The 24,896-nt window shown below is 45.8% G+C and overlaps 2 protein-coding genes across 5 annotated transcripts; one reads left to right on the top strand and one right to left on the bottom strand.

The window, feature by feature from the left end:
- Positions 1 to 7,835, bottom strand: comta (catechol-O-methyltransferase a). 3 transcript variants are annotated; one of them, XM_084679203.1, is made up of 6 exons: positions 7,656 to 7,835; positions 2,275 to 2,443; positions 2,022 to 2,139; positions 1,393 to 1,586; positions 1,063 to 1,194; positions 1 to 749 (listed from the first exon to the last, which is right to left on the bottom strand). In XM_084679203.1, the coding sequence occupies exons 2-6, from the start codon at positions 2,440 to 2,442 to the stop codon at positions 570 to 572; spliced, it is 792 nt and encodes a 263-aa protein (XP_084535329.1). In that variant the 5' UTR covers position 2,443; positions 7,656 to 7,835; the 3' UTR covers positions 1 to 569. The 3 variants fall into 3 exon arrangements, with proteins under 3 accessions (XP_084535329.1, XP_084535328.1, XP_084535331.1); XM_084679202.1 differs by lacking the exon at positions 7,656 to 7,835 and adding an exon at positions 4,455 to 4,594; XM_084679205.1 differs by lacking the exon at positions 7,656 to 7,835 and adding an exon at positions 2,546 to 3,783.
- Positions 7,148 to 20,529, top strand: cdk16 (cyclin dependent kinase 16). 2 transcript variants are annotated; one of them, XM_084679199.1, is made up of 17 exons: positions 7,148 to 7,444; positions 9,876 to 10,056; positions 12,609 to 12,791; positions 13,226 to 13,359; positions 13,459 to 13,584; positions 14,441 to 14,497; positions 14,644 to 14,758; positions 15,552 to 15,646; positions 15,921 to 15,983; positions 16,150 to 16,273; positions 17,060 to 17,180; positions 17,347 to 17,444; positions 17,544 to 17,649; positions 17,744 to 17,786; positions 17,897 to 17,987; positions 18,306 to 18,383; positions 19,999 to 20,529. In XM_084679199.1, exons 2-17 carry the CDS (start codon positions 9,936 to 9,938, stop codon positions 20,034 to 20,036), a joined length of 1,593 nt encoding a protein of 530 aa, XP_084535325.1. In that variant the 5' UTR covers positions 7,148 to 7,444; positions 9,876 to 9,935; the 3' UTR covers positions 20,037 to 20,529. The 2 variants fall into 2 exon arrangements, with proteins under 2 accessions (XP_084535325.1, XP_084535326.1); XM_084679200.1 differs by lacking the exon at positions 12,609 to 12,791 and having other exon boundaries at positions 7,159 to 7,444.
- The last annotated feature ends 4,367 nt before the right edge of the window (positions 20,530 to 24,896 follow it).

Genomic DNA, 24,896 nt, shown 5'->3' with positions numbered 1-24,896 from the left:
TTGGTGTACGAAATGGGTTTATTATGTTGTGACTGTTGTTACAAGTGATACAACACATCATTCAGAGTTGGTCCACAGTAAAAATCACCCTAATGAGGTTGATAAAACACTTTCATGACATCTATGAAAATGTCAGTGATGTACAGAAATTGTTTATGTATGTCAGCAAAAGTCATTTGTCATAGGATGGTGGGAACAACATCTTAACGATACAAATAGGACAAAATGCAAATTTCTGTAAAAGACAGCAGGAGAAAAGCATCAGTAAGGTGATAGTATATCCCTATAGACTTATGTCTGGTAAACAACATCTAATCCACGGTTTTGTAGAAAACCATAAAGGCATCGTGACTGAACACATGACGCCTACTCATACGTACAGTGCACTTGATGTATAGAGAATGTATACTGACCGACCACTTCCATCTGTTCCTTTCATAGTGCACCATAAGTCAAGTGTACCATATCAAGTGTACCATAAGTACAGTAAGAGAGGAACATTTGATCCATATCTACACTCACCCCCACGCACAAGGCATGCACTCACACTGTGGTGAGCTATAGACCTGTTAGCCCAGGAAGACAGACTTCTCCAGACCGTCCTCAACCTTGGTGTACTCCAGGTGAGACTGGAAGTAACGGCTCTCGTAGCGAGGGCTGTTTCTCACATATTCCAGGTAGTCCGGTGTCCCCGGGCAGATCACATTGTCAGCCAATAGGACAGAACCTTTCCTCAACAGCTGTAACTCCTGGGAGGTAAACAAGGAAGTGCAAGGTCAATGCTGGTCAGTGACCATGATAAAACCTGATCTTCGACTCCCACCCCAACTAGAATCACAGTCGCATCAGTTAAGGTGTTACCAAGGTTACCATGTGAAAACATACAGAGTACATATGTGTCCCTTAATTTATTACTGTTTTTACAATTTTTTGTATAAAAGTTTCCCATTCACAAAAAAACAGCGTCAAGTTTGTCAAACACAACATATATGTGGGAGAAATAAAGAATGAGAGGGAGGGGGTGAACGAGTGGTTGTCTGAAATACAGCTCGTGGTTGTTACCTCCAGCAACTTGAGGTCTGGAAGGTAGCGGTCTTTCCAATGGTCCAGGAAGACAAAGTCAAATGTGCTTATCCCAAACATGTCGGCCATCTTAGGAATCAGGTCACCAGAGGCTCCCTCCACCAGAAATATCTGATGACACACACACATACGACAGACACACAAACACACACAACACAATAACCATGGTTATGATGTCCGAACAGAACAATAGAATAGAATAGAAAGAATGTGGAATGGATTAAAGAACTTCAGAAATGCTATCTTTGGTCTCATTTCTAATGGGAGAAGATAAGTGGATTTAATCCTGCACATCTGTCCTCTCCTCACCTTGTCCTCCAGGCCTGCATGCTGGATGACCTGCCTGGCGATGCAGGCGTAGTCTGGGTTGAACTCCAGCGTGATGAGCTTGGTTCCCACAGGCAGCAGCCTGGCAATACGCACACTGGAGTACCCACAGTAGGTGCCCAGCTCCAACGCAGTGGCTGGACTCACCTCACACACTATCGAGTCCAAGATGGGCCCTGGAGAAACAGACGGCGCACCCACACACACACACACACCCACACACACACACACAAGTTCAGCAGCCACACACAGAGGTAGTCTGTGACAAGAAAATACCTTGACTTGTTCAAGTTACATATTATGATGGGTGTGTTTGTGTGTGCAGTGAAGCACTTGTATTATGGATATAGAGAACAGCTCATTCAATTCGTTTTTGAGGATTGAACATTCTGAAAGACTCAAGGCCATTCTCTCATTATAAAGAAAAGAGACAGAAAGCCAGACAGACAGACAATATATTCCTACATATAGGAAGAGACACAGAGAGAGATGGAAAGATGAATGTCTGAACACAAAAAGAGAAAGTGAAAGAGAGGAACAGACAGACCGACAGACCGACAGACAGACATGTCTTCAGGGATCAGTGAGACAGAGTGTGGAGGAGAGGCTACCTTTTTCATCGCCTATGTTCATGGCCCACTCAGAGTTCCTGCAGAAGTAGTCTATGGCAGAGATGACACTCTGGGGGTCTCCTTTGGTTGCCTTCCTCTGAACCGCACGCAACAGACGCTGAGAGAGGGAGACAGAGAGAGATAAGAGATGTAAACAGAGAGACAGTTCAAATACTATCAAAGAAGGGGGTATGTATGTATGTATGTATGTATGTTTGTTTGTTTGTTTGTTTGTGTGTCTTTTGAGGGCCACCTGGGGTCGTGTGGAACTGGTCAGGGTGTCGAGAGTCTTCTCAACAATGACATCATGCCAGAGCAAAGCCAACCAGGAGTTATACTGGACCGCTGCAGGAATCACCCAGGTGTAAAGGCTGTACAGGAGGGCCAGCAGGCCCAGACACACCGCCACGACAGTCAACATGCTAGAGAGGGGGGGAATTTTGGGGGGGAAAAGAGAATGAAGGAAAGTGATCCCAGTATGGTCTGGTGTAAGAGTGCTGTGGGTAGCATGTCTGTGCGCGTACATGTGTTTGTTGCTTTACAATTTCAGGCTGGACAATTTGTTCGGTGAAGTCATGTGACCGTGACGGTAAAACTTCTTCTTCCTGACTTCCAAGTGCCAACTGACAGGCTCTATCTGTCACAGGCCTGTCGGTTTCACATGCATTCATTTTTCATGGTATGTCACATTGTCAGAAAAGATAGAATTACATGCTTTGAACAGATAGAATCATGTTCTTTTATTTGATTGCACCCACTTAAGTCTTTGCATGATGGTGTAGTATGAAGTATGTCAGGAAGCTGGAGATCATCTCAAAACCAGACCAGACCAGACGCTTAATGCATCTACTGCTGATAGCAATCTTAAAGATGAGTCCAGCCAACTGCAATGCATGGACACGAGCATGTTTCAAACATACAGAATAGCACTGTCTGTCAAGTATCACTGAGGGAAGGGGTGTTTTCAGTGCATTTGCTACCGTTTATGTGCACGATGGGTCGTGACACAATAAATCACTGGTTAAAAAAAATATCCGTCCGGTCAGCAAGGCCATTCCCTGCTTTCTCCCTCCCTTGCTTGTTGTGTGAAAATGAGAGCTGAAAAAATGCATGGGGGGAGTTTGGCCCAGTTCAGTATTGTTTAGCCTGGCTCAAAGCCTTGTTTAGCTTGGCTCAGAATTCTGTCGATTGATGGTGCCCTTTGGCCTGGTTTTGGGTGCTGTTTGGTCTGACACTAGTTGTTCTGTTTTGAAATATGGTTTTGTATCAAGCAGGGTTGAGGCTTCAAGGCTATCAGTCGCTATGGTAGCTGTGTCCCTGGGGTCTACCTTTGAGAGGAACAACACAATCTTCCCCCATAGAAATATTCTCTGTAATTATACTCTGTAATTATACTACTGATAACACTCCACAAGATACCAGTTAATAATTCATAGATATTAAGCTTACCTGTTGAATGGTATTTTAGTGTTAAATATAGTCTGTACAATAAATACAGTGCACCCAAACTAAACCAGGAGACTAAATCTATCAGACAAATTTTTCAGCTAAAAACACACCTCAAGACATTGTACACTACCTACCTCTTCAGAAATGATTAACCAAACCTAACCCAGCAGAGATAAACTCATCTCATCCAGCTTTCCTGCTCAGTAAGCTTCAACAGGCTGATATGACATAATCTGTGTCAATACAGAGCATGTGTGCTGTCTGGGCAGAGAGCAGCTGCGTATTCGTTTCTTTCTGCCTGAGAGGAAAAAACCAGAACCAGCCTAACGCCAGCCTAACACATCAAGAACCAACAAACAGTCTGGAGGACTGGACAAATTAAAGATGTTATCAGTGTGAAAGGGGCTTTAAATGAAACAGCCCATCATCCATGAGGTAGATAAGATAACATGAGGCAAACAGGCCAGCTGGCAGGTAGGAAAGCAGGCAGGCAAGAAGAATATGTGCTGATGATAAACAGGTAACTAAATCCTAAAATACCTGTCCATTTGTAACCATCTATCAATTCAAACTAACACACAAACTATTGCAGTTTTATGATGACTTAAACATGTTTGACAGATGATTCGATTAGTTAGTTACCGACAGTAGCTTTGAAGGCTGGATACATTCACTTAACCAACAGTAATGGGTAACATTAGTACTGTGGGCGGAGTTTGATTTGTTCTGAGCAAGTTAACATGTTCGCATTACTCAACCTCAAGCTTATGCTTACCCCAACCTTACAGCACTGTCGTTAGATTGAGGTTCTAAAGACAGACATGTCATGTTTGTACATCTTTACAAGACTTATTTCAAATGTGGTCCACATTAAGCAAGCAATTCAACTGGAAATTCACTACTGCAGTGCAACACATGCAACACTGACAGACGTGTTGTGCACACGAGAGAGTTAGAAAGAGAATGAGAGAGTATCCATCTTACTTCCTGCTGCTGCTGTACGTGAGATCTTCTCAATGGACTCTTGTCCTTTGTTGCTTTCCTCCCCTCACAGTTGCTCACCACACGCACAGACACTCCAGTGGACACTCTTCCTCTCCTTTCCCTCTTCTCGCCCTCTATCCCCTCACTTTGTCTTAAGTCCCTCCCCCTCTCTCTCCCCCTCTCTCTCTTTTTCTCTCTCTCTCGAATCCCCGTTTCTCCTGGGCAGCTTTGATGAGAGCTGAAAGGAATGTGCAGTAAAGGTCAAACTGCAGAGCCAGGCTCAGCTGCATACAAACGCTCAAATGCTGACAATGACACTGGGGCACCTAAACCCAGACTAACGTACACAAAGACTGAGAGAGGAGAGCTGATCAACAGCCCAAGTGGGCAGAGTTTAAATCCCTCTCCAGCCAATCATGCAATAATCCTTCTTTCTCTCTCTCTCCTGTGCGCTCTCTCACTCTCACTACAGAGTCCCTCTCTCACTACAAATCTCTCTCCCTTTCTCTCTCTCTCTCTCTCTCTCTCTCTCTCTCTCTCTGTCTCTCTCTCTCTCTTTCTCCAGACTCCCTCTCTCACTGCATGTCTCTCTCTCTCTCTCTACAGACTCCCTCTCTCACTGCATGTCTCTCTCTCTCTCTACAGACTCACTTTCTCACTGCATGTCTCTCTCACATTCAGTTTCTCTCTCTGCCCCACCCCCTTTCCCTGCCTCCATGCACATGCTATAGATGAAAGCAGCATTCTCTTTTGTTGTCAAAGCCAGCACAGAGGAGGAGGACAGAAATGTCTGAGTGCCCAGTCTGGCCAGGAATCCAAGCGCCATCACAAATGGCATGACCATAATAACAAGTGTAATCTTTCTTTCTGCAAATCTCTTCTTAGCAGAACATACATCAGTAACAAACATAAATAGCATGTTAAATACCATCTAAACCAACCTGGGCAGAACATGGCCAGTGACATTAGGAAAGAAGCAGTGTTGGAAGCTACCAACTACACAGCCTTGCCTTGCCTGACCCTCTGGCTTGCTTTCTGTGAGGCAAAAGGGTACAGGAACAGCACAGAGCACACACACACACACACTCACTCACACACTCCCACAAGCACACACAAACGCTCACACACAGTCCCTGCCATATGTAATCTGCATCACATGTGCATGCAGATGATATTTCGTAGCAGAGCACCTCCTATTTCTTTAAATGACGCACACACACTCCTTAACACACACATACATGTAATGTGAAACATATGTAAGAGGAATCTTGATCCAACCCCTCAACCTGTGAGAAATGATATGTCTCGGAACTTCGGAAATTTAAATACACACATCCATTTGAAATCACACTTTTATCTGTCCTTATTAAATTCTTAAGCCTTGAACAGACTGGATGAACAGTGACATCTTGCGGCTCATAGATGTATCATTCTTGGTGTGGTTTACAGTGTATGAGAACAGAACTTTGTGCACACATTCCCTTATTCTGTCCATTCTAGCCAAATACAGACTATTGTTACAAAAGGCTTACAAACCCTAATGTAATTTGAATATTCAATAAATGTCCAGTCCACGCATAATGTTAATTGATGTCCAGTCCACACATAAAGTACAATGGGTCTTTTCAGTGACAACTTGTGACTGTAACCATACTACAGCTTTGGCACTTTGCACCCTACTCAGCAGCACTGGACAGTAGAGCAGGACATATCAGCACTGGGACTCACATGACTCACACTGAGCTGCCCAGTCCAGAGTGTTGGTGCGGTGCTATTGCTAACCCTCTTGGATGCATTCCCGTCTCTACACTTGCCTCCTTCCCTCGGCTCCTCCCCCCATCTTTTTGAAGCCTGGAAACAAAGGACGGGGGACGGGGGGGACGGGGACGGGGGGGACGGGGACGGGGGGGACGGGGGGGGGACGGGGACGGGGGACGGGGGGGGGGGGGACGGGGGGGGGGGACGGGTCGTCCAGGAACTAGATTCCACCTGCCAAGCCGAACACTGTCAGAGTAGAAGGAGTCAAGGGGATGAGGGAAGGGAAAGGAAGCTACTGTGGGGTGTTGATCTTCAGCCTTTTGGCCTCCAGGGCAGAGGGGTTTTCCAGGTGTAGTGTTCATTCCTCCCCTGGCTCCACTTTGTGGTGTAAGGCTGTATTAAGAGGAGGGAGGGTCTGGACAAACACTCTGGCTCCCAGCTGAAGGGATAGGTCTTCATGTTTTTTCTAGATAGCTTTTTTGTTTAAGTATCATTGTCGGTTTCTGTCAATTATTACATGATGAGTGAAACATGAATCTTGTAATGGACACCGATACTCATACCTTCCTTGAAATTGTATTTTATACACTTTTGTTGTGAACGGATTTTTGTGTCACTTCAGTTTTCTCGTTTGTCTCATGTTACGTTAAATCACCTATTCACAAAGAAAGACTGTTGCTCATCCACTTAGGCTACGTGCTGTATTACTGTACTCAATATCCCCTAAGCGCATCAAGAAGTGGTACAGTCTCAGTTTGCAGGGTGGAATTTGGGTCAGTCCACTCTGGGTCTCTCCTGATCTATTAGGGGGGGGCATTAAGTACATTCCTCAATTTTGCATTCCCACATGTCCAGAAACGTAGATAAATATACCAAGGAAATTCAGAGAGTGGAAAAAAGCATCGGAATGCCAGACAGCCTGTTGGGGGGCGGGTAATGAATGCGTAATTAACGTATCTCCACCTCTCCACTCATCCTGAGTGAGTGACTCCAGAATCTATTCGCAGCTGCTGCTCTACCACTACGCCAATCCGCATTTGGAATAGGAAAGAACAGCTGCTTAAACGTTAGGGAAATTTGGGGGAACGTTAACGGGTCATGCAGTCGTACAGGGTAGAAACGGTCCGGTATCCCTATCAGCAGAATCATGGCTGAAGACTACTGGGAGACGCGATTGGCTTTGGGATATTGTTGCTAAGATTACAAGGGCATACGGGATCCCGCGTCCTCGGGTAAGCAATCTGTCCTTGTTGTGAACATTGACAAAACGATAACAAATAAAATAAAATAAAACATTACAATAAATATATTTACAATTATGAACTTCAATGTTATTTGTGCAGTTAGCTTGCTAGCAAGCCAACCACAGTTTATGTTACTTGCAAGGTTTGGCTTGTTGAATCCAGTCAAGCAACCACGGTTGATGTCAAAAGATCGACGTACCTCCCACTTGAAATCTCCAACGTAGTGACTAGATCAGACACTTTCGTTGATAGAAGAATACATTATGTGTTGTGGAATTCACGTTATCGCCACATTCCACTGTAGAATTCTCAGACCCGACTCGCATTCCAATTCCGAAAGAGAAACACGTTGAAGATAGCTCGTTAGCTAGTTAGCCATACATAGGCCGTGCTGTGCGCAACCTAAACTGTGCTAACCTGTCTGCTGGTTTCTAATCTAACGTAAGCTAACTAAACTGTAGCTAAACTATAGCTAGGTAGAGGAACCCGGTGTAGTTGTTGAGCAATATCACTGTATTAAACACAAACTAGCTTGCTTGCCACACTATAAAGTATTCTTATTTTCAGTGCATTTGATGGTGCGACACAATGATCTTTGCTGTTTACCAGCGACATAATAGTCTTTGCTGTTTACTATTGCCAGGTAGCTATTTTGTTGACTGCTTTTCACCAGGTGCCATAGCGAAGGTGCTTTTAAATTCAGATGCTGCATTGACAATTATTGGACATTTTGTTGATTTTCCAGTGATGCTGAGCTGTCTAACGACTGGGTTAGGACATTACAGGACAGGACATAACACTTAGTGAGGCTATGTTGATAGTTCAGTCACACAATGCTTTTCTCTCTTGCAGCCTCTTTCTCTGCTCATGAGGTTTGGTGCCTACGGGATTACTAAGCATATCTGTCGTTATTTATGAACATGAAATGTTCATAAACATTAGACGACACAAGCTGTTCTCAAACAACAAAATAAAAAGGATCCCATACCCAGCGGCTCCTGAGAGCTGCTCTCTTTGTCACGTCTAAGATGTCACCGCTAGCTTTCCTACTGGTGCATGCCAGTCAAGAGGAAAAGCTCCATAGTCTTCTCACCATGTCAACCATTCCAGCTATGTCAAACATGTTCTCTTGTCCATCGTATAATGTTGTCCCATTAAAAGAGCTCCTCCAGTAGGGTATCTGATTGGTCAGGCATAGTGGAACACCCGTGGGGGTTCTAAGTTCCATCGACAGGGGACGCATTCTGGATTGTTGAGATAAGACACAGGTTTCAGATGATTAGATTTGAGGAGGATGACCACATTCCATGAGAAGGGGATTCTTTACATGGCTGTAGGTCTTTGTAAACAAAGACATTCTTACTCCCAGTCTGTCTAAGCTTCATAAGATTACTCTGCCCCACCCCAGCCTTCAGCTGACCCCATGCCCCCACTATCCAAGCACAGACACAACTGTCATAAATCGAAATTGCCCTAGGGAAATGTGTATTCGTCTGGATGTCTTTTACTGTGTGTGTGTGATTTATTTTATGGGTCATCGACTTTTCGTGGCATCAAAAGGCCTCTGTATTGAGGCAGAAACGACCACAACTGTTCTGTGCCAAAATGGACTTATTAGTCACAAGGCAAAAACATGTCCTTCTGCTGGCTTGGCAGCCCTTAACAGGGGCTTTGCAGAGCAGTCTTCCAACCACAGATGCTCTAGAGAACTGGCCATTTGCTAGCGCTATTTAGGAGGCAGCCTGCTGCTGTTTCTCAGTTTCTGTGTGGAGTCATCGAGGAGTTGAGAAGGGGGGGTGCTTTTCAAGGGCAGAGGGAAGCTCGGATGTCCAGGGGTTTTCTTTACATTGCAGATGGAGATTGATACGCATGCTTGTAGGACTGGGAGACTGGGCATGCTGTAGGCCTAGTTTCCTTTTGCTCTCCTGTGACCTGCCTTGAAGATTTTGTCCCTTTTTATTGGTGCCTTTTTATTTGATAATTTTGTAATTAAAAATCTAAAAAGTTGTTGCAGGGGCCCTTGAGTCATGTCTGACAAGTTAAGACTTGTTAAGATGCATTGAAGTCGAATCGAACACAGAATATTTGTTGTGCTCTAGAGTCTCTTGAGTCATGTAGGTTTTAAGAGTAATGGTTGTAATATACGTGCAGATGAAACCGTAAACATGAACTGCCAACATGATAGCGCCCCCGAGAGAACAGACTTGCTACAGTATCTGTAGAGCGAGCAGTTGGATCCGCCCACATGCAGAGATGAGCGTTCCCTTTCAAAGCATCAAAATAAACACTTTCACGCCTCGGTGCCTCCACCAAACTCTACACTGACAGCTCAACAGAATAATATCAGGACAACCGTCGAACGATCGGTAAATGTACATTGTTTCTCTGCCTGTCCCCCACCCATCCCCTCCCCCACCAGAGAGGCTGAACGGTGGCTGCCCCTCCCCCCTCTGCGTCGCGCCCCCCCCTGCCGCCTCTGATGGATCGAATGAGGAAGATCAAGAGGCAGCTCTCTCTCACCCTCAGGGGGGGCAGCACTGGGGACAAGAACCTCAGTGACTCCATAGGCTCTCAGGACGCCACCTCCCACAGCGACTCAGGTACGGAGGTGACGCACGCCGTCACATGGGCTGTGCGCTATAGGGATGTGGGGTATAGGGATGTGGGGTATAGGGATGTGGGGTATAGGTATGTGGGGTATAGGTATGTGGGGTATAGGGATGTGGGGTATAGGTATGTGCGCTATAGGGATGTGGGGTATAGGGATGTGGGGTATAGGGATGTGGGGTATAGGTATGTGGGGTATAGGTATGTGGGGTATAGGGATGTGGGGTATAGGTATGTGGGGTATAGGGATGTGGGGTATAGGGATGTGGGGTATAGGGATGTGGGGTATAGGGATGTGGGGTATAGGGATGTGGGGTATAGGGATGTGGGGTATAGGGATGTGGGGTATAGGGATGTGGGTATGTTGCGGGTACAGGTATTCTGGTGTGACGAAACAGAAAGCCTTACCAGCATGGGTGTACAAGCACATGTGCACACACACTCTCTGCATGATCGCAACCGGGGGAAATCATATTTAGTTAAGTTAGACAGGGGAACTCACACAGTGGAAGAATGAGAAAGGATGTCTGGCTCTGGCCGTATAAGGTCTGTCTATAGTTGGAACGTGTACAGTACCAACCAATCTCATGAGCGGTCTGCCTGATATAACCGATGACTCGATTTGCAGACTTTTAGTTTGACTCATCCTTCATGTCGTGGTGGTGTCACTGAATGCTCCGCTGAAGAAGGAGAAGACCAAACTGTTATTTGTCAGCACGACAAGTGCAGGGAGAGGCGAAACTCAAAACACATGCATGCAGGAAGTGTCCGCCTTCCAAATGTGTCCTCTGCACTTTCCGTTGTCCATCCTCCGAGAGCAGCCAGGGACCCCAGGGCGACCGGGGGGCCGGTGTTCCTCTCATATAGGGCGGGAGAGCTCTCTGTTCGCCATGTTTCTATTGGGGTTCTTTGCAGTGGAAACCTTGTGAGCATGGGGGAGAACATGCTAACTCCACACAGAAAGGCAAAGAGATAGCCCACTTTGGGAATCGAACCCGTCTTGCTGTGAGGCGACAGTGCAAGGCTCTGTGCCACACTGTGGTGACGGTGGTAGTGCGGCACAAATGGAAGAAAATAGCAACCACACGTAGACATAGCCAACGCCAAACTTCAGACGCTACACACAGCTCGTCCTGCAAGGAGGAGTGAGTGTGTGTTGGATCATGGAGCTAACCTATCATTTCCTGCTTTTGCGGTTTTTCTTTTTTGAACCAACGGCAAATCTGTCCCAATCCTCCAGCCCAGTCCCTGGAGGGAGCACTCCTCTGTCTCACAGACAGGAGGACCCATCTCCTCCCTCTGCACTTAGACTGTCATACGATGACATATAAGTATCACCAAAGGGGTTGCAAGAGAATAAGACATATTCACATTTCAGATGAAACATATTTTATAGGCCACCTTGTAAAGCTGGATGAGTTTGAGCCATACTAGAGGAGACGTCATGTTTCCTTCACCTCACTGCTTCCCCCTTGGGGACCCACAGACCCCTTTGAACTTGTGCACTCCTGTGGGGACAGAAGGGCAGAATATTGGGACAGAACTCCTCCAGCATGTCTCCCTATCCTTCTTTTCTCTTCTCTTTTCTCTCATTCTAATAATGCTTTTCTCAGGAAATTTCACTGAAACATCTTCAGTTCACCAAGTTGGCTTAAGTGCACCATGTGGAAAGGATTTCAATTGACAACTAAATATTTATTCTGTCTTTTACAGTACAGATTAAAGCAAGACACTGTAAGGTCATGTCAAACTATAGCCAACTAGTAGCACTGAAGGTGTTCTTTGTAAATGTTCTTGTGCTCAGTGGTGTCTGCTAATATTAACCTCTTTCTGACCTTACAAGGCATGCTCTGAAAGATGGACTTGCCTCTGTGTGCGTTTCCTGGTTGGTTTAGTTGGTTCTGTGTTTTCAGTTGACGTTTACCTTCTCTTTTTCCTCCCTTGTCTTTCTTGTCCTCCCTGTGTGCTCCAACACTCATGATCACAACTTCTCCCCTTGCTGTGATATGATTTGTACTATTTATGTATCCATCCAATATGATTTCCTCAAACATGGGTTCAATATGGTTTTTGTTTGTTTGTCCTATTTATCTCTTTGTCCTTTTCTCACTGCTGTTACTCCTGTGCCCCCCCCCTTGTTCTCCATCCTCCCCTCCTGGTGTTGACATCTCTACCCCGTCCTCCTCACTCCACGACCCAACTACCACCACCTCCATCCTCCTCACTCCACGACCCAACTACCTCCTCACCCAACTACCACCCCCATCCTCCTCACCCAACTACCACCACCCCCATCCTCCTCACCCAACTACCACCACCCCCATCCTCCTCACCCCACTACCCCAACTACCACCACCCCCATCCTCCTCACCCCACTACCCAACTACCACCACCCCCATCCTCCTCACCCAACTACCACCACCCCCATCCTCCTCACCCCACTACCCAACTACCACCACACCTCGTCCCCCAAACCCTCCATTCTCCACCTCCCTCTGCATTGCCCACTGTCCCTCGTCTCGTCCTGTCCTCTTTTCTCTCTCAGAGGCCATGCCGGGGCGTGTCCGGGGGGGCAGTGGCCCTGGTAGCAGTGTGCGGGGGTCCTCAGGCAGGGCGGGGGGCTCCCTCAGCATGCACTCCCTGCTCCAGTCCTACAGCTCCCACCTGCGCCGACCACGCAGCCTGGGACGCAGCCTCAGCTCCTATCTCAACCACACCACACGTCTCGGTACTGACCGCAACACAACCACACCGTAACCACAGCACCCCAGGCCCCCATGGCATCTCAACCACACCACGCTGATGTGGGCAACCACGCTTCACAGTTACTGACCGGCAGGCACCCTGCGGTGACGACCTCAACATTCACAGCATAACCACAATACAACCACAACACCCAGCCACAGCATTATCCACCTATATGACCACACAGGGGATTCTGTGGGGTGTGTGTGTGAGTTTCTCTATGTCAAGAACAGGGCAGCGCGCTTGAGTGGTAGTTTCAAATATGTTTGTTATATTCAGGACTCATGAGTATTTGCTCAGTTTGTGTGTGTTTGGACTTGTCTGTGTAATCATGTTTAGTGTATGTCTGCATCTGAAGTGTGTGTTGATTTGTGTAGAGCGTGTATTCGTGTTGAGCGTCTGTGTGTGTGTTTTCAGAGATCGTCCATGAGGATGTGAAGATGGGCTCTGATGGTGAGAGTGACCAGGTGTCGGCTACCTCCTCGGAGGAGGTCCACAGTCCTGTCAGGGTCCGCATGAGGGACAAACCTGGACGCAAGATCTCTACAGAGGTACACACACACACAGACACACACAAGCTGACTCAAGTTCATAAGCCGCCACTGACCCATCCATCTTCCAGTGTTCATGTGGGCGTGTCTGTGTTTTAGGATATAAACAAGCGCCTGTCTCTGCCAGCGGACATCCGTCTGCCAGATGGCTACCTGGAGAAGTTCAGCCTCAACAGCCCCTTGTTTGATAAACCACTGAGCCGAAGACTGAGACGAGTCTCTCTGGTACTGCTTGCTCTCTCTCTCGCTCTCGCTCTCGCTCTCGCTCTCGCTCTCGCTCTCGCTCTCGCTCTCGCTCTCGCTCTCGCTCTCGCTCTCGCTCTCGCTCTCTCTCTCTCTCTCTCTCTCTCTCTCTCTCTCTCTCTCTCTGCCATGCAGCTTTCATGAGCAGCTGCAGCTCTTTACCTCTGATCAATTTCCTCCTGCCTGTTGCACCTCATTCTGTTCTATTTTGTTCTTTATTTTAGTCTGAACAGTTTGTGTTTACTGTGTCTTAGAGGATGTCTTGCAATGTCAGTCCTCCACTGTATTCTGGACTCTGAGATTTGACTGTAGATAAACACTAGGTGCATTATAACTAACCAACAGTGGTAGTTGTAAATTGTCTGGATAAAAATAGTTAAATACTGTATAACCCTATTGGTCCACTTTTTAATATTGGTCTGTCTCTGTGCCATCTCTGGATACATACGACCTGTGTGAATACCGTAATTTTCGGACTATAAGCCGCGCCTTTTGTTCAATTTTTCGACCCTGCGGCTTATATAACGGTGCGGCTAATCTATGGATTTTTATAGCTAACGGTTAATAAATGGGAGCTTCCTCAAGCAGCCATCTCTTTCCCGACAATCCCCTCTGTGCACGAACCCTTACATATGGTAGTTAAACATTAAACACCTGCGCCTTATAGTCCAGAGCGGCTTATATATGTACACATCATTCAATTTAGCTGCAGCGGCTTATATAACGGTGTGCCTTATAGTCTGAAAATTACGGTAATAGTCAGTATTTAGTCAGAGAGTTGTAAAGCAGCAACGTTTCTGTCTATAAGCGGTAATGTGTGTGTGTGTTCTCTCCCTAGTCAGAGATCGGCTTTGGGAAGCTGGAAACCTACGTGAAACTTGACAAGCTAGGAGAGGTATAATGCACACAAGCATTCTAGAGCTTCCCCCAAATCCCTTCCACTTCCCCATATTTGGGGTTTTTGTGCGGTCAGGCTTTGTGCCTGGTAGATTGTCTTACGTATTGTTGAGCTACAGGGACCTTGTGTTTGTGTGTCTGTAGGGGACGTATGCTACGGTGTACAAGGGCCGCAGCAAGCTGACAGACAACCTGGTGGCCCTGAAGGAGATCAGACTGGAGCACGAGGAGGGAGCGCCCTGCACCGCCATAAGAGAAGGTGAGACTCCTGACAGCGAGCTAGGCCACCACACCGGGCTCCGGGCCCAGGCAGACACTTCTCAGGCAGGCAGACAGGCAGGCAGACAGGCAGGCAGGCAGGCAGACACTTGACAGACAGACAGACAGACAGGCAGGCAGGCAGGCAGGCAGGCAGGCAGACACTTGGCAGACAGACAGACAGACAGACAGACAGGCAGGCAGGCAGGCAGGCAGGCAGGCAGGCAGGCAGGCAGACACTTGACAGACAGACAGACAGACAAACAGACAGACAGACAGACAGACAGACAGGCAGGCAGGCAGGCAGGCAGGCAGGCAGGCAGGCAGGCAGGCAGGCGAGCAGACCCAGATCTATAAATACCCTGGGCTAACAGGGTGGAAACCAGAGAGCAGAGCCTCCGCCAGGCCTGAGGCCTCCCAGCCAGGCAGGACAGCGGCTGGGTAGGGGATCTAAGCTGCTCAGATAAGTGGACGTTTCTCCCTGGAGGACAGGGTGGAAGGTTGAAGAGAATCTGAAGAGGGCCAAATACTGGCTTCTGTATTTTCAGGGAAGATCTCAAACAGACACAACTGTTACTGACAATTGTTGCACTAAATACGACATAGTCCGATGGAGAATTAGGGACATTAAATGCACTGTATATAGATATATCTGAAGGAACTATAAACAACAATTGTTAAAATGACATTTGCCAAATGTATTTTGTGTGTGTGTGTGTCTGTTTTCCTATAAGGCAATGTTTATGTTGGTGTACTGTGACAGGGATCATTGATGTGATGTTTGTTTATTCCAGTGTCTCTGCTGAAGGACCTCAAACACGCCAACATAGTCACCCTGCATGACATCATTCACACTCAGAAGTCGCTCACGCTGGTTTTTGAGTACTTGGTGAGTCACGCATGCGCGCACACATGGTCACATACACACAGGGAAGGAAACATGAGGAGACCGACTACTAACTCACACACAAACACAAATAGGCAGGCATTCACATTGGGGTAAGAACATCCTCTAGCCTCTTATAATCCTTCCCAGCTGTGCCTCAGACATGGATGCCGTGCATTTAGGGTTTGTAGGATGTGGGTCCTGTCTGTTTGTGTGTGTGTTTGTATAGTGTAACTATTCTGTGGCATGTTAGTGATGAGAGTTTTGTTTCCTACAGGATAAGGACCTGAAGCAGTACCTGGACGACTGTGGCAACTCGATCCACATCCACAATGTGAAGGTGAGACACACATGGCAGACCACGCATAGACGAGTCAGCTTGACTTGTCCGCATGACTACACACAACAAATGTCCGAAGCCCTTATGTAAGATTGACTGGGTTTAGTGCCTGATTCCTGGTTCTTGTTCCTCCTGCCCCTCCTCCCCCACCCCTCCCACCCTCCAGCTCTTCCTGTTCCAACTGTTGAGAGGTCTGAACTACTGCCATCGACGGAAGGTCCTCCACCGCGACCTCAAGCCTCAGAACCTGCTCATCAACGAGCGTGGGGAGCTCAAACTGGCTGACTTTGGTCAGTACCCCCGGAGCTCCCTCCGTCTCAGAGCCTGTGTGTCTGTGATGCAACCTCCCTCAGGGGGGACGTCCTCTGACGTGCCCATCACCATCACCAGTCAGCCAAGCCAAGTGGCAGTCCCAGTGTTATCAGGAGCACACACAGCCAGCCTCTGTCTGTCAGAGGGACAGACCACTCCAACGTCTACGTCTCCAGCCTGTTAAACAGCTCTGATAGAGGACTATAGAGGACCATATATTTAGTGTATTCATCACCCTTCGCGTGTCTTTTCATAATTTGTGCAAATGATCAAGTATTTATGCCCCCCAATAATTTCTCTTTTTTCTCTTTGTCTCTGCGGCCTCAAGTTGGTTGCAGGGCCTTTAAATCGCTCTTTTCTTGGAGAAGAGCCAGTGTGTCTCCAGCAGACATGTCAGGACTATTCTGGGCGATGTGACTTTCTGCCAGAGCTGGTTAACTCACTGGAAATGTCATACACACACACACACACACACACACCACTGGTGACCTACCAGAAAGACACACCACCAGCCAGCATACAACCAGGAAGCCTGTTTTTGAGTGCTCGCTATGTCGAATTATTCAAAGGGACATGAAGCTGTTGGGTGGAGTAATCTCTTCCCCAGGAGCGGGTAGGGCAGTGAGCTAATGCCCCACAAGACTCGTTAACAAAGTATTTGTGTTTAGTTGTGGAGCTTCAAAGTCTCTCTCAGTTAGATATATAGAGAGTATTTTGGTTCTGGCCCAGGTCAGTTTCAATCTGAACCGTGCCATCTGTTCCAGGTCTGGCTCGGGCCAAGTCCATTCCCACCAAGACGTACTCCAACGAGGTGGTGACTCTGTGGTACCGCCCCCCTGATATCCTGCTGGGCAGCACTGACTACTCCACACACATCGACATGTGGTGAGAACACACGCACGCACACACACACACACACACACACACACACACACACACACACACATACGTATGAACTCTATAGACTGCCGTTGGACAGTGAAACTGACGTAGCCCTCCATTTTCATCCTTCTGTCTCCACCGGTCTTGTGATTCTCCTCCTGTCCTCCAGGGGCGTGGGGTGCATCTTCTATGAGATGTCGACAGGCCGTCCTCTCTTCCCCGGCTCCACAGTGGAGGAGGAGCTGCACTTTATCTTCAAACTGCTTGGTGAGCACACACACACACATGTGCACAAACAAACATATAAACCTAGAATCGGTAAGATGTCCCTTGCCTGAAAGTGTAACGTGTGTTTGTGTATTGCAGGAACTCCTACAGAGGAGACGTGGCCTGGTATCACCTCCAACGAGGACTTCATCTCCTACAACTACCCTCGTTACCGTGCCGACCGTCTGCACAACCACACCCCAAGGTGACCCACCTTTCAACCTGTTGGTGACTGGATGACGTGGTTAATGCCGTGTCCCGATTGGATGTTTTTTGTTAACGTCTTGCTCCCTCTTCAGACTGGACAATGAAGGAGTGGAGCTGCTATCTAAGCTGCTGCAGGTGAGACTGCTGTGTTTTCAACAGAGACTGCTTGATTTGACTCACTTGGCATTCCTGTTGTCATCTCAAGGCACAGCGAGATAAAGGTGTATGTTTGCGCTTGTGTTCAGTTTGAAGGGAAGAAGCGCATCTCAGCGGAGGAGTCCATGAGACACCTGTACTTCCACAGCCTGGGAGAGAGAGTCCTCACACTGCCTGATAGTGAGATCATACACAACAACACACACACACACACACATGAAATACTGTGCTGAACCAACAAATCATATTCCCTGTTCCATGAGATTGAAATGTGTGGGAAATATGATGACAGTGCCAAGGCAGCACAGTGTCCTTCACACAGCCGAGCTGGCTGTGACCGATGATGACAGAGTGACACCTTTACCAGCCCCCTGGCTTCTTCCTCAGACTCTGTTGTGCTATGTGTCTCTTTCAAGGCTGTGGGAAATCAGTCAAATGTTTTTTACACTTGTGTTGATACTATAGATCAAGTCTAACATGAATTATCTTGTTTTCCAGGTACATCAATATTTGCACTTCAAGACATTCAGCTGGAGAAGGAGGCTGGAATCAGAACCAGCTCCTTATCTGACTCTGGTGAGTAGGATGGTGTCTGTTTCCAATGGCCTGCTATATTGTTTTACTGACTTTATTGCTGGACTATTTCTGCTCTTGTCTTACTGACTTATGCTGTATCTTTGCTGTCTGCTTGGGGGTTGTTCACCCTTTTCAAATGATTTGCTACTGCTTGCTATCTGATTTCTTGACTGACGTTTTTGTGCTTTCCGAATTGAGAAAGTGTGTAATGGTTGCCGTGGTCACTGTGTTCCAGAACTGTTACAGCGATGCCTAAGGTTCCGCCACACCTTAGGTAGATTCTGTTCACCTCCTCCTCTTCCCAGGAGGCTGTGAACCACCCCCTTTCCTCCTCTCTCTCTCCCTCTGCTCTTGTGCTCTCTTTCCTTATTCATTTAATCTAGACCACTCCTTCTCTCTTGTCCATCCTTGTCTCGTTCCTCTTATTCTCTCTCCATCTCTCTTTGTTCTGTTCGAACCTACTCCCTCTTTCTCCATCTGTCTGTCCAGTCGCTCCCAAAAAACGTGTTTCTTTCTTCCAGAAAGATCCTCTGCTGGTGTTTATCCCTCTTGTCCTTTCATCTACAGCTACATAACGCTGTGATTCATCTGTGGGATTATGTGGCTCCAATGTGCACCTAGTGAATAGTTCTTTATAGTACTTTACAGTTCATCAAGTACTTAACCAGGTAACACAGAAGAACGGTTTGTACCTGAGTGTGCAGACGATAAGAGTGGTACCTTCTATCTGGTTCAGTTCCGGCTCGAGGCAGACTACTGTGTGCGAGGCACTTCGTTTTCTAGGAATGCTTGAGTGTCTTCAGTCAGACTTCAGCTTTCATTTCCAATGCAGAATCTAGCAGACTAAAACTGAACGAGCAGTTTTTCAGGACACCCACAGACTCAGCCACAATGTTACTGGCGTTTAGGACCAGTGCAACACCCACACCCAGAGACCCAACCACTGTGCGAAGCGTCAGCGCAAACAGCACGAAGGTTAGAGAGAACGGGAGAGAGAGAGAAATATATCAATATTCCTTCCATTAGTTATGCAATCTTGCTCTAACAATAGCTTCCTGACATGCAGGATTGATGAGGAATAAGCGCTTATATAAAGTCATGCATAATTCATCAGGTTGTCACGCGGTCTGGTTGGTTCTCCATCCGCTCTGGGGTTGAAGGCCCTGCCTGCCAGGTAGTTCTCTGCTGCACTGGGCCTGTCATACACATCCACTCCTCTATCTGCTTGAAGAACAACAGTGTCAACATCAGTAACATGCTTCCTTCATGGTAATAGACAGAATACCTAGTAGTGTGTGTGTGTGTGTGTGTGTGTGTGTGTGTGTGTGTGTGTGTGTGTGTGTGTGTGTGTGTGTGTGTGTGTGTGTGTGTGTGTGTGTGTGTGTGTGTGCTGTAGAGAATGATCTGGTCACCTCCATGCTCCTAACTAGGATGCGGATGCTGTCATTGCACACCTTCCTCTGCCTGTCCTTGTCTACCTGGTGTTATGGTCCTTCCCTTCTCCCTGCTTGGTCACATGACATCTAGTGATCAGTGTTGGCCTGTGCACAGTATATTTTCCATAGTTTATACTAATCTCCTCTCTTCTTTTCATCCTCTCTGTTTCTCTCTCCAGTGAACAGTATATCTCGACGCCAGAGCCTGCTCTTCTAAGAGAAGCGAGGGAGTTACAGGCCAAGAAGCCGGGACATTTCTTCTTGTGATGAAGGGATACATATTTATCTTTCTACGATGCCAGGTTTCTGCACTGGCCTGGTTGGTTCTGGTGGGTCCTGAGCAGAGGCTAGGAGGATGGGTAGTTGTTTACATAAGACAAGAAAAGGAAAGGGGGAGAAGGAAGGGGATGACAACTGTCTGAGTTTGCTCTACATACACACCCACCCACACACACACACACACACAAACAGGTTATGTCCCCATCTCTCTGACAGTATGTTGTCATCTCTAACTGACTAACCTGCCATTCTTATTTGTCATGGCTACTGTGAGGTTTTTGTTTCCAAACTGACAAGGCAATATAGTTTAGTATAGTAATGATAGGAAATCACCCTACAACCTTTCTTACTCAATAATGATTAATTATGCATTTGATCTGATTGGGACCAAAGTTAATAGTAATAAGTACAAATAAAATAATAACAATACATGTTATTTGTTTGGCACATTTCAAGTTATTAAATTATACATAATGCATATTAGTATTATGACACCAATAGAGTTTATCTGTGTATTTTTAGTAGAAGGTGTGATGCCATGATGGTTGGCAGGGTTGGGGTCATGGGTTATAGAGGTTATGTAACATAGGGGCATGAGAAACCAGCAGTAACTGTATGTAGTCTTCCACTTCCTGCTCTCTGAGCTGAACCCCCTCCTCCCCATATCTCGACGCCCCTCTTCTCCACATGCGTCACTACAGCAATGGGAGCAGAGGGGTGACAAGCAGGTAAACCACAGTAAAGGCTTCAGTAAAGATGGCCGGCTGTATTTATTTTAATTCTGCTGTGTGTTTGTGCTTAGGCCAGAGAGCACCTATCAGTGTGATGTAGTGCTGCAATCGAGAGAGAGAGATTGTTGTTCATTTGTTCTGTTGGAAGCTATTCTCTTAGCACTTATCCTGTGATTCTACTAGTACGCATGGCGTGGAGGACCTTTCTTTTTAGTCATGTATGTACTGAGCTTCCATGTTCCAGAATGTTATTCACAACCCTGATTGGTCAGTTGGTCATGGACAAATGTCCAATCACAGATGTGTCTTATGTTTACATCACCCAAACAGTTGGACTGTTGACTCTTTGAAGTCCCTGTTGAAATGTTTTAGCATAATCTGAAGTCTGTGAAGACAAATTTAACAACTCAACTTGTAAAGAAGGCTTCACATGTGAGTGTGACAGTGCTGGATGGATCTGAGCGTGCGGAGTGCCTCAGATAACCCATGAGTCAGTGCAGGAGCCCAGCGGGGGGGGGGGGGGAGGAGAGAGAGAGAGAGAGAGAGAGAGAGAGAGAGAGAGAGAGAGAGAGAGAGAGAGAGAGAGAGAGAGAGAGAGAGAGAGAGAGAGAGAGAGAGAGAGAGAGAGAGAGAGAGAGAGAGAGAGAGAGAGAGAGAGAGAGAGAGAGAGAGAGAGGAGAGAGAGAGAGAGAGAGGGGAGAGAGGGAGAGAGAGCCATGGCAGTGTGATCTAAAAGCAGACTGTGGTACGATGATTGTATATAACTTTATATCGTACTGACCATGGGGGTTTGGTTCTGACGAGGACAGTGGTTCTCAACCCTGGTCCTCAGGTACCCCTGTCCTGCTTGTTTTAGAAGTTTCCCTGCTCCGAACACTTGATTCAAATAAATGGGTTGTTATCTAGCTCTGTAGAAGCCTGGTAACGAATATGCATTTGAATCAGGAGTGATAATGCCAAGAAACATCTAACCATGCAGGACAGGGGGTCCCTGAGGACCAGGGTTGAGAACGACTGGACCAAGAGCAGACAGGACTGTGCAATGAGAGGGGGACGACCCACGGCTCTCCTGGTTGTTCTCCAAGATAACATATTTTTCGCCCCTGATACATTTATATTATTGGCAATATTGTTATTGTGTTCTTATTTTTCATGAGAAGGACAGTTTTTCTCATAGATGATATTGACGTACTTAAATGTAGATATTTTGGATTAGGGTTTTGAATTTTTTTCTCTCTCTCTCGGTTAGTGGATATTGCTCTTCCAGATCAGGGCTCACAGGGAGCCTGGTGCAGAGACAGAATTGTGGCCCAGTCTGAAAGGCCTACTGAGATGTGTTGGAGAGACCATGTCTCCTGTTCCCGACTGCTTACGCAATAACTGTTGCTGTTCTAACTACGCAATAAACACTCATTCCACAGTCCACCAACCCCCCCCCCCCCAAACCCCCTGTTCAAAATGCACCTGTGGATCTAATCATTTGTAATCCTGTATTCAAAGTCAATGTGGCGATCAGAGACATTCGTGTTCAATTAAGTCACAATCCAAGATACAAAATAATCACTGTTTTCATGACCCCTCTCTATGGTTGATAAATAGTGAGATTTTGATATCATCATTGAAGTGCTTTTTTTTTTATATATATATATATATAAGGAAATGTGACATTGAGCCAATAATACAAATAACATACAATTTGTCATTTATGGGTAAAAAAATGTTTTCTCATTATTTATAGAACTTGTTTTTCATTTTGTTTTAACGTGCCGATATGAAGACAGTATTATTGTTTCACGATAATTGTTAGTTTACTTATCTAAAGAAAGAGCTGGATATGAATAGAAAATGCAGCAAGGATCTTCTGGAAAAGAAGTCAGCTCCAGCACATACTGCTCTGGTCAGGTCATGGGTGTTGTGGAAAGAGCCGAGGGTTAAAAAGGTGAAATATGAATGACTGTAAACTGGTCTGTATAAGTGTGTGTATGTATGTAAGTATATGTTAAGATGTTAATCCTATCCAATGAGGAATATCTACAAACACACAAGCAATACCTAATGCACACTACACCTGGCCAACATCAGATTCAAGTTGTAAGTTGGATCCAGTGTTTGGGATAAACTAGGAGTGGCTCTTATACATATTCAATGTAAAAGGAATGATATGTTCATCCATAGGGCCCTGTTTATAAACTCTGGGAAAGTTAAATATGCTCTTGAGGAAGCATCTGATTTAACCCACATTGGTTAGATTAAAGGTTGTAGTCCTTCATATTAATTTCACTTATCTAGTCAACAGATCAGTGGTGAAAAGAGGAAGGTTGTATTCATTCAATAACAGCCTGGGAGATCAGACAGGGTAACATTTAGCTAGTACCACACAACATAATTTAACAGTGACAAATGGAATGTATAAATGTTTAGACCAGCTACAGTTCTCTTTTATTCAACAATTTGAATCGGTGCTTGGCACATTCAATTCTCACCTACTAATTAGTTATTTAGTGGTATAACTATTTGCAATCTGCCTGATCTCACATGGTTATGATGGATTCATACTTGATATCTATCTAGAATCAATCTGATATGAACCACGATGTGGAAGGATATGATTGACTCCAGTATTAGACAAAGGGAAAATACCATCAGGAAGGACTGCTTGTCTATTCTGCTGTGATTGAAGAGACAAGCTGTGCCTGTGTGGATCAGGGTTGTTATTGGTATTACACTACTTATCACCCACAGCACACATCTGACTGTTGAGATCACCTCTGGGCTGCAACACCCGCTCTTCCAGGGCCATACACACAGAGAAACCACTTCCTTCACTGCTCACGTAAAGCCAGACAATACACCATTATTCCACCACGTGTCTGAGCTGGACAAGGCAGGCGTTGTCCCATCTAGCTCTGGTCTAGCTTCAGTGATGAATCTGTGTCAAATTGGTTTTGGATGTTTTCATTGCACAGCTGGAAATTAAATGTATAGAGTGGACAAGGGTGGATATATATATCATCATTTCAGCCACTGGCCAATATTACATGTGTTGGTGATTTATTAAACCAGTCTTTAAAAGTGTCTGGAAATTCTAAATATCTTTGAATGTAATTTTACTCCAAACGCTTAAAAAATGTTTCATTTTATCATATCAAATATCGGCATCTTAGTTTTACTTGAATGTTATTTGTAATAACAATAATATTGTCAAATGCAATTGAGTTCACAATTCTTTTTGGGTATAGACAATATCTTAAATGTTTTTCTGACCTGAGGAAATCTTTTATTTTACAACTTTGTCAAATTGTGGTCAAATTTAGAGTCGTTTATATATGCCCAATAAGAGAACTGTCTTTTGTAAGATCTGGTTTTATTACATTTTAACAGGAATTTCAATAATGGCCTATAGAGTATATAATATGACAATATGTGGTTGATTGACAATAGCCTACTTTCAGCCCACTATATCCTAGCACAGAGAATGCACGGCTCCATGTGTATGGTGAAAGAGTTGTGTTTGTGGCTGCCATAAGCTTTTGCCTCAGTCCAAATACCAAAGTTATCTGCAATATTGCATGATATGATTCTTCCAGACTCTGCTCAGAACACTGTCCCCTTTGCTGTGTTTCTTTGAGCCAGCCATCTTCCAAGTCTCTGTTCAAAAAAATCTAAAATGCTATACTGAGTCATACATACTTGTTACAGAAGTTCAAGTATGGGAAAGAAAAAATAAATGTTGTAAGATGATGTTCATTCAATGTATTCTAAATATATATAGTTCAATAAAAAGCTGTACATTTCTCAAAATTGTTCACTGCTGAGTCATTGATTTTATCCTCATGTACACTATTTACATTTGTGCTCACATATATGTCGAATTTGAGCAGACTGAATTTTGTTCTATTTGAATTGTTTATTTAATTGTTTGGATCAGAATTTTACTGTTTTGAGCAACCTGCGTTTGGACCTGCTCTCTCAGCGCCTTGAGTTCCCTCAACACATCTTCATGCTCCCGGTCCACACATACGGTACCACTGGCCCCATAGTCGTGGTCCACGACCATCGGGACCACG

Source organism: Hypomesus nipponensis, chromosome 18 (genome assembly GCF_054491055.1).
Source record: "Hypomesus nipponensis isolate SF chromosome 18, ASM5449105v1, whole genome shotgun sequence".
Taxonomy (NCBI): domain Eukaryota; kingdom Metazoa; phylum Chordata; class Actinopteri; order Osmeriformes; family Osmeridae; genus Hypomesus; species Hypomesus nipponensis.
Note: the sequence above shows the minus strand (reverse complement) of the source record. Positions and strands in the feature narration are given on the sequence as shown.

What these genes read in the sequence shown, in the direction of transcription:
- comta (XM_084679203.1), bottom strand. Translation starts at nt 2,442, where the DNA reads ATGTTGACTGTCGTGGCGGTGTGTCTGGGCCTGCTGGCCCTCCTGTAC. An exon ending in GAACATAGGCGATGAAAAAG is followed by an intron (nt 1,587 to 2,021) that starts GTAGCCTCTCCT and finishes CTGTTTCTCCAG; the next exon opens with GGCCCATCTTGGACTCGATA. An exon ending in CAGACCTCAAGTTGCTGGAG is followed by an intron (nt 750 to 1,062) that starts GTAACAACCACG and finishes TTTACCTCCCAG; the next exon opens with GAGTTACAGCTGTTGAGGAA.
- cdk16 (XM_084679199.1), top strand. Translation starts at nt 9,936, where the DNA reads ATGGATCGAATGAGGAAGATCAAGAGGCAGCTCTCTCTCACCCTCAGG. An exon ending in CGCTGGTTTTTGAGTACTTG is followed by an intron (nt 15,647 to 15,920) that starts GTGAGTCACGCA and finishes TGTTTCCTACAG; the next exon opens with GATAAGGACCTGAAGCAGTA. An exon ending in AGTCCTCACACTGCCTGATA is followed by an intron (nt 17,988 to 18,305) that starts GTGAGATCATAC and finishes CTTGTTTTCCAG; the next exon opens with GTACATCAATATTTGCACTT.